This window comes from Barbatula barbatula (assembly GCF_947034865.1).
Source record: "Barbatula barbatula genome assembly, chromosome: 3".
Classification (NCBI taxonomy): Eukaryota; Metazoa; Chordata; class Actinopteri; order Cypriniformes; family Nemacheilidae; genus Barbatula; species Barbatula barbatula.
In genome coordinates this window covers 9948557-9958055 of record NC_136764.1, presented here as the reverse complement: position 1 = coordinate 9958055, position 9499 = coordinate 9948557, and the positions used below count along the sequence as shown (strand labels likewise).

Genomic DNA, 9499 nt, shown 5'->3' with positions numbered 1-9499 from the left:
TTTGCCATTTTGATACATCAACATAATATAAATAGCAATATAAATAACCACTGAAATGAGGTTAACCCAAATGTATATTTATTTTGAAGTTAACAAGGGATCTCTTTTTTGTAACAAAAAGCAAATACTGTTTAAACAGACCATCAAACAAAAGGAACCCACAATGATGATGATCTCAGAGTCCAGTCCCGTTTAGATGACATCATCGGCCATAATACAAACCAACATGACAGAATAACTTCACATGATATGAATATTTATTCAAAAGGAAGACTTATCGTTCAAAAGAAAAACATGATTTTCACATAACGCCATTAACAGATTGTAATACGTTTAGTGTTTCCTGCATCTGTTTGCTGGGCTGCAAAATCCTCCACACACAAACACAGTTAAAGCACACATGTTCCCAAATTGTGTGTGCTAGTGTCTGTGTTCACTTGTGTGTGCTGTTATCAGTAGACTGTTCAAGGCAACACTAATTATATGAAAAAATGGAGATAAAAAAACAGGTAATGTAACTCTAATCTATACTTTCCAGTATGAGACATCAAGTCATAAACATAAAAAATAACAATTACAAACAACAGTATGCACAACTACAGCAGAATAAAAGTAAACAACATTATTTAAAAATTAACCACTGAGCTGATGTATCACTAACTGGAAATTCTACTGCTTGTACATGATACAGAGAGAGAGAGAGAGAGAGAAAGAGAGAGAGAGGGAGGGAGAGAAAGCTGGATGGGGAAACGAATTACATTACTGCCACCTGGCGGCAGATAATTGCAACTGGGTATCTCAGAATTTCATTGTCTGCGGGCATTATTAAGGTACATAAAGTATGTGGAGGGAGTCTAAAGGCAGAAGACAATTTTTGGTTGTAAATGGTCAGTTGCCAATTTATCTGTGGTGACCAGGACTTAGATTTGACATTATTTTAAGACTTTTATTCAGAATAATTTTTTATTCCAACTCAGTTTCCTACTATCCAACACGCCTTGTTTCTAAATCATTTATTTTTGGCCAGTTGCCAAAATAAAGGTTATGAAGGAAAAAGGGGGAACATGGTTTGAAAATGTCACAAGACAGACTCAAACGTGCATCGCCTGCATAAGCACCACAGGCCAACATACACTGCTGGGCTACACCTGCGACCCTATACTTAATGTAAATTGTTATACAGAAGGAATAAGGGACTCAAAATGACAGCTGGCCACGACCTGTTATCTAGTCTACCACCAGATCAGCAATGATTAGGGGATGAACAGCTGGATTCTTACCGAAGCAAAACTCCTCCATAATGATTACACACAACACACCAGATTGTCCTCGGGAAAGATCTGAAACAAACAATTAACCACTTTTTATTGAATACAACTGCCTCGGTTCATTGCATGACTCAACCTCCACCCCCGCTTCCTAAAAACCACATGGCCTCTAGGTGATGTTAGTAGTCTAGGAAAACTCTAGATCTATCACAGCGATGTGCGGGAGAAGCAGTAAATAGACAGAAAGCGTGGGAATAGGGAGGTTCAGTTGGACAGAAAGAGAGGGGGAGAGAGAGAAAAAGAGAGCAGTAGTCTGGTTGTGTATTACCCTGCTTATTCTAAATTATGACCTGCCACTGAAGAACAGAGAAGATTCATTCCTGAAGGTGGCGCGAGTCAGCTGACGGTTGAAACCGATACAATGGAACATCAGTGCACAACAAATGTAATGCATTTTAATCGTGAAGGACCATGTTATAAAAAATAATAACGATAATCATCTTCCCCGGTTGATGACACTAGACTGTTGCACCAACGGTTAACACCAGAAATTAAACTCGAAGAGAACAAAATTCATACAAATATTTTCATAACACCATGTTTTTTTCTATAGTCCGAGATATTTTTTATCAACTCTGCATTTCCACGCATGTAAGAAAACCAGGCAGGCTCAGAGAGTATATACTGCAATATCAGACAGTGAAGTTAGAGAGAAAGAGAGAGAGAGAGAGAGAGAGAGAGAGAGAGAGAGACAGAGTATATTTACAGCACACGGAGTAAAAATGATGCTATATAATCATATACTGTATATGTATTTATAAATGTATGGTTTAAGGGGCTGCTGTTTTTGCCTGGTTCTGTGTGTGTGTGTTAGTTTGGTATGCATGTGAATTAGTGTAACGTTACAATGGGGTGACATATGAGTGTATCCATGTTTGTGTCTGTCTGAGATATTGCAGGGTCGTACAGTAGCATCGCTTGCTTACATTTTTTAATCGCTTCTTCAGTGTTTGTGTGTGTGTGCATGCATGCCGACCGTGGGTCTGTGTATTTGTTTCATGGGGTTTAGATGCAGACCACATGTCCCGAAGTTCATGCATGCACGTCACTGTGCGCGTGTGCCACAGCGCTCGTGTGTTTGATCCAGACTGTTTGAAAGGAATCATGGGAAACGAGAGAAAAGTGGTCACTGTCATATTGCCTTTGCGTACCTCTTTTTTTATTATGCGTGTTTGATTATGGTAATGCAGGCATAGTGTGTGTCATTTGAGCATGAACCCATGTGTGTGTGTGTGTGTGTGTGTATGTATGTGAAAATGAGCCCACGCGCCAGTGCATAACTGGCACTTTCCTGTCCTGTGTGTTGAAGCTTATTTGAGGTTCTTCAGTTCCAACAGGTCAACACTGTTTTTGTTTGCTTTGTTTTTCTCACATATGTCCTCTCTTCTCTGCCATTTCCCTGTTTTCCCCCGTCAGACTGAGTGAACTGAAGCATTTGAAGGTAGAGGGTGGGTAAGGATGGATCACTAGATGAAGTACTCTTTCTTGTCGTCCACCCCAGAGTGGCCACCCTCAGCGTTAATGATGGCTGTGTCAGCATCAGGGGCATCATCAGAGCCTTTCGCTTCGTGAGTCAGGTATGTACCTGGGAGAGAGGAGTGAGAGAGATTTTAAATGGGTGGACCTATCAGACTCTAAAAATGAAAATGGTCAACCACGTTCTAGTTTGCCATCTATTCTTGCTAAAGCACTAAGGAATGTCTATTCCTCCAGTAAACCCATTATAAAGTAAAGGCTTTTAGGGCTCTTGAAAACCGTCCTTCAGTATTTTAAGTGCTATTAAGAGGCGTGAGTACATAAACAGGATATAAGATACTCATTTACAAAATACCTAAAAGTTTCATTCGCAGAGAGAATACGAGGAACTCCAAAGCCAGAAACAAAATGCACTGTATGGGACCTTCTAACTTTGTACCGTTACTCATTCTTGTGTTGAGGAATTACAGCACCTATTTTATACCTGACTATGAGAGTCATGCTTCTGAACACCTATGGTCCAGTATTGACATGAAATTGGATAAGATCTGCAAATGTAAATAGAATTACAGAGACTTATAATGCAGGAAAATCAAACCCATGGCCTTGCATGTTCTATTACAATTAAGCTACAAAAACACATCATTCTCTCATCATTTACTCTCTTGTCATTTCAAACCTGTAAGACTTTCTTTCTTCCGCAGAACACAAGATATTTTCAAGAAAGTTGGTAACCTAACAGCACCGGCACACATTCCCTTCTGTTGTATGGACACAAAACCAATGCAAGCGAATGGGTGCAAGTTAACAACATACTTCAAAATATCTTCTTTTCTGTTCTGCGCAAGAAAGAAAGTCATTCAGGTTTGAAATGACAATGAACTTTCAAGTGAACTTTCAATTCCTTGAGAAATCACTCCTTAGTTTAAATCCCTACAGAATTTGTTTCTAACCTTGAAGGTATATCCTTTAAATCAGCGAGGAGATTTTTCAACCTCTCTCTCGAGTTGCTGTAAGTGGCAGATGATACACGGAGGAAAGAGCGGCACAGCTGTGGTACTGTATTTACAGTCTCCCGCAGTAACACAGTCTGCCAGTCTTTATTAACTGCTGCTGCTTGTACTCGGGAAGACAGAATGTCCTTGTTCTTTTAAAATAAAAATCTGATGTACTGTGTAAACATGCTCTTACTGACAGAACTCAACCAGACCGTTTAAAAAAACTAAACTGCAGAAATGACTTATTCTGAACCACTGTATTTTGGGCTATGGGTGATATTCAAGTATCAGATGTTAAAATCAATAGCAACAGTGATGCTTTAAACATTGCCTTGCTATTCTTTTTTTTTAAACAACAATAGAAAAGGCAACATTTTGTCAACTGCACATTGTAAATGCAATTGTCTCGTGTAAATATATTTAGTCTTTTCTTTGTGGGAAAAATACAGACATTTCATACAGTTTACATCGTCCTAGAGATTCAGAAGGGATGTTCTTTGTGTATACAGTCAAGAGAAATAGCATACCAACACACATTACACCCAAAAATTTAAATTCTGTCTTCATTTACTCACCCTACACCATTGGCTACCATATAGAAAAATGTATTTGTAAATGTTTTTGTTCTGTTGAATGGAAAAATATATGTTGAAGAATGTACGAAAGCAAACAGTTCTGTGGCACTGACTACGGCTATCATTTTTCCAAGTGTGGTAGTTAATGGTGGCCAAGAACTGTTTAGCTACAAGCATTCTTCCAAATATCTTTCTCTGTGTTCATCAGGACAAAAATAAAGTATACAGAATTGGAACAATTCGAGGGTGAGTGAATGATGACAGAATTATTCTTTTTGGGTGAACGGTCCCTTTAATAACTGACCTAATTACTTATGATAAGAAGTGATACCATAAGGTACTTTTAAGACCAAAACAATAACTAGTCATGTACATCTTAAAAGAACAGTAATAACAGTATCCTTCATTTCTTCTTTGGGTACCAAAGCACTGCAAGACATATTGACATAAAAGTTTAAAAACGTCTATCTTAGTATCCTATCTCCTTTTCTATTCCATCAACCGCAAAACTATTGTCCCACTGTTAGAGAGAATTGACATCCACATGATTTCTCTGGCATATTGGAATAAATCTACAGAACATTTTGTAACGTGTAACGGAATATCAAGAACACAGTCTGGTACAGCATGTGTCCTTAGTTTGTTCCCTTTTGCTCTGTTTGTAGAAGGAGCTGATGTTTACACATTTTTACTATTGACATTTTTCCCCAGCTTGTTTTACTTTCCCATTTTCTTGTATTTTTCTTGGTAGCAATGTTGAAATGAAACGTGGATCATTTATAAGTATAATGTCCCAGTCAACAATGAGAAAAAGTCAACGCACTGTCTAGAATGTGTTGCTTAAATGGAAGAATGTACTGTATATAAATATACTGTACAGTATATACTGTATATAAACACATTCCTTCATTTAAAAGATGCTGATGAGGCAAGATGCAGCCAGACTAGAATTTGAACAGCCCCAGAAGTCCTCCAGGTGTGTGTTTGTGTGATATTTTTGTGTCCGAATATCGTTGTGTTATCTGTCTGTGTGTGTGTCATATTGGGATGGTGTGTGGAGGGGGTTGTTTGTGTCCAATACAAATTGTGTGTAAAAACATGTGTCTGATTACAGCTGAGTGTGTGGGTGTGTCAGATATATTTGGCTTGCGGGCGTGTATGTGTGAGATACCTTTGTGTCTGATTAAGTATCTTCCGAGGACGATGAGAAGACAAAGCATGATGAAGACAATGACAGCCACCACTCCACCAATCACCGCGTGGTCCACACTTGAGGGGGTGGACAGCGCTGTGGGGTCTGAGATATGGACAGAAAGACATATAGACATTCAAAGATGCGCAAAGAGTCCACACACACTTCTTTACAATTACAAAGAAAGATGATATTTTAACGGACCATGCAAAATCAGAAAAGGGTTTGAGAGACACAGAAAAAATAAACAAAGAAATACTCTGGTCTCTTGCCGACTCGACACACAAATATTTCTTAAAGGTTGCTTTTTCATATCTCTGGAGATATGGAGAAGCATCTGTTATATTTGATCTGTATATATAAACATCGTTTCAGATGTTCCTCCTAAGATTTCCCTTAGAGAAAATGAGACAATTGTTGTGGATGTACAGTAGAGCTATAAAATGAATGACGATAGCATAGCTCAGAAAATTCGGTCTTGGAGAAGTTTTTTCTCAACAATGGCGAAGGGCTTCAAATGTTTTCAAAGTAAGCTTGAGGTAAACGCTGTGTACTTTCCATATTATGTGAAGGCTGTAAAAGCTGTCCAAGATAGATAGTTTGATGGAACGCTTCCTTTATGCGGTTGTTCCTCTTGCTCTCGGTGAAAGTGTGTAATATGATTTTAAATGTTAGTCATATTCTAAAAATACTTCAATTTAAAGCCTATTCACACCAAAAGCATCACAACAAAGCATCACAAATTGCCATGAAAATTCAGCGTGGTCATTTACCAAACTACCAGAGAAAGGTTTGCATTCTTAAAAGAAAGGGAATCCGACTGTGGGTTTCATGCGAGAAAAAAATGTTTCGGCATGTTCTTTTATCCTAAACAATATTCTTCATTTGAACTTATATGAACAAAAAGGTAATTATTTGTATTGCAGGTTCACAGAAAACACTGAGATGTATCTGCCAATACATTTTTCCCTCATCCCTAATGTACAATGCTTACTATCTCAAGAAACGACTTCGATCGATCTCTCCCCTTTAACAGAGCCCTTGACATTTGCAAGCAAACAAACTGAACCAAAATACCTCACAAGAGATCAAAACTGCTGATAGCTATTTCTGCTCGAATGTTATTCAGAAATGAACTACAGGTCTCATTTCCTATTATCTCACATTAGGCATGAGCGAATTGTTTATATAACGTACGGAGAACATTCCTAATGGGCCAGGCAATTACCGCACAGCGTCGTTTTCAATCTACCGCGAAGCCCCAATAGCTGCTGACCTCTGTTTGAAATAACCACATGAATAAACGAAAGCGAGATTTCAGCGAAAAGTCCATCATAAGCTTCAGTGACTTTGCCCGGACGCAGAGAGCGTGAACGACATCCATCACTCCCACCCACAGCACGATCTCTGTCTCCTCCTCAAACAAAACTCCATCAAAACCAGACAAGTTAACAGTCGCCTTGACGCTCACAGGCTTCAGGAGAAGAAAAAAAACTGCGGATGAGAGCGGAGAGGATGAAGGAGGACAAACAGAATGAGCTCTGAGTGACAAAAGAAGCCCTTAGAGAGAAAAGGAAAAGAGATAGAGAGACAAACAGGGCAGAGTCACGAAAAGAGCACTGAGGAAAAGGTGCATGATGTTTTCGTTGAAGGGGACTTTTTATATGTTTGTGTACAGTTATAAAATAAAGATAAAAGGTCGTCATCTACTCATCCTCATTTCGTTTAAAACATGACTCTTTCTTCTGTGAAACAAAAAAGAAGATATTTTGAGAAATGTGGTTTTGTGTCCAAACAATGGAAGTGAGTTTGGATACCAAGATTCTTCAAAATATCTTAAAAAAAAGTAATACAGGTTCAGAATCACATGAGGTAATGATGAAATCATTCTGGGGAACTATCCCTTTAGCAAGAAAATGATGGATGGTTAGCAAAGAACATGCTGCTTTTATTAGTCCTTTATTAATAGACCAATCGCAATTGTGTACAATCGACCAGTGAAATACTTCCGTTCCGTACTGTGCTTTTATACTATTCCTCAGTACTGCTATTCATCAAAACACTCTGTGTGAGTGACTAACCAAAGTGTAGCAAGGTTTAGCGATTTTCAATGCTACATATGACTGGACCTCCCTTGAAGCAAATATTTGTTTTTGGACCTCCCGAGCGTCAATTATATATATTACACATTCTCTAGTTTTCCTAAGCGAGATTGTTTTCAAATTGTCTAAAAGCGCAACCTAATTCAATTGTAAGCTTTTAATGAACAAATAAGTTTGAGCTGATATTAATGTCTTCAATGTAATATAAAATGTGTGGCCTTCATTAACAACGTTCCCGCGCCATTAACTATGTTCATAATGACGGACCAATTCAGAAGAGAGCTGTTGCTAAAAAGAAAAACGCCCACAATCGTCAGAAACTCAAGACCCCTGAGACAAATAGACAGACAGATGGAAGAGAGATAGCGGAGAACGGGCAAGAGACATACATTCAGAGATCCAAAAAGAAAACCAAAAGAAAATTGTACAGCTAAAAATGGAAAATGTTAAACGGTTCTCAGTTGTCAAACGGTATTTACAATAAGCACTATGGTTCTCGATGATGTTTTTCCTAAATTCTTAATAGCATGCTGTAGGTTTTGAAATACAGATCATTTGGTCTTGATCAAATGAGAATATTTGAGGTCTACTAGTGTTTTTTACATTCTAAAACATCAAAATCAATAAATAATTGGCTATTTTCTACCTGGGTTTTGAGGGCGTGCCACATAGAACACAAGTAACCGCCCACTGCTATGATTGGACAACAGTTCCAAAAGACAGCAGTGTGCCATGCGATGTACATTTCTGTTTGTCGGTTTGACAAGCTACGTGCTTAGTTGGAGCCTTCTTTAAACTTGCTTTGACACGTAGGTTACACATCAGGACATATAAAGCAATGTCTTACAAAGAAACACTGACGCATCGCACATATATTTGTACTCGCATACGATTCCGGTCAGATTAAATATTTTGACGGCACAACATTGGTTTGTAATTGCCTTGTTTACATAGGAATCCACCGTGAAATGAAGCTAACAAATGCTCAATGTTTCACCCACGTGAGCAGGAACAAACTTATAAATAAAGTTCAACCACGCTTTCCTAATATCAGAATTCGAAGGAAGCGACTGTGTTCTTCCACAACCAGGCCGGCACAATGTTGCATGTTTGTTGCTTGGTCATTATAAATAAAAGTGAAAGAAAGCCGTACTTTTGCACATATGACACGGGGCTAGCCGCTCTCGAGAGCCCTTCCCTAAAGTGACAGGGTTGCCAGATCTTCACAGAAAAAAGCAAATAAAGACAAGACGAAAACCAACCTTAAAATGCAGATTGTTTATATATTTCAAAAATCATTTATTGTGTCGAGGCTTTTTGATCTAAGACCAAACAACAAGCATAAAAGCGCTTATTAATAACGAACACGGCAACACAGCAAAAGAGCAGCGGTTTAGTTTAAACTGATGGACAAAATGCATCTTTAGCCGAAACATATGTCACTATGTGTAGCAGGTGAGTGTGTACTATGTGTACATGGCTTATGTAATTCGCAAACCAGTGGGCAGGGCTAGAGAAGTCGTTGATATTCTTCTGTGGAGGCGGTGTTCAACCTATCAACGACAGGTACATTCCAGGACCAGGCGTCCGCTAGGCCTGGTGTCAATAAAAGTTGTCATTTCCGGAACAAGGACGACTTCAGTTCTGACACTTACAGGATGTTCGTTTGAATACAATGAGCCTTAATATAAAAAAGCTCAGGTTAAAATTGGTTTCTTAATTCATGACACCTTTAAGAAATTGTTGACATCTCTTCTGCAAATCCATAAAACTCATTACTGGGGTCATTTTCTCAGCAGAAAAATGAGATTGAAAGTCTCCATTTGCA

General features: G+C 38.5%; 1 protein-coding gene across 4 annotated transcripts in view; it reads right to left on the bottom strand.

Moving 5' to 3' along the window:
• Positions 1 to 57: 57 nt before the first annotated feature.
• cadm3 (cell adhesion molecule 3) overlaps positions 58 to 9499 on the bottom strand; it is a 44759-nt gene continuing 35317 nt past the window's right edge. For 3 of the 4 annotated variants that reach the window (XM_079451684.1, XM_079451685.1, XM_079451682.1), the window contains 2 exons: positions 5549 to 5674; positions 58 to 2913 (listed from right to left, as the gene is read on the bottom strand). In XM_079451684.1, the coding sequence (XP_079307810.1) occupies positions 2795 to 2913; positions 5549 to 5674 (245 nt within the window). In that variant the 3' untranslated portion in view covers positions 58 to 2794. The remainder of the gene's footprint in view (positions 2914 to 5548; positions 5675 to 9499) is intronic. The other variant, XM_079451683.1, reaches the window with a different exon arrangement.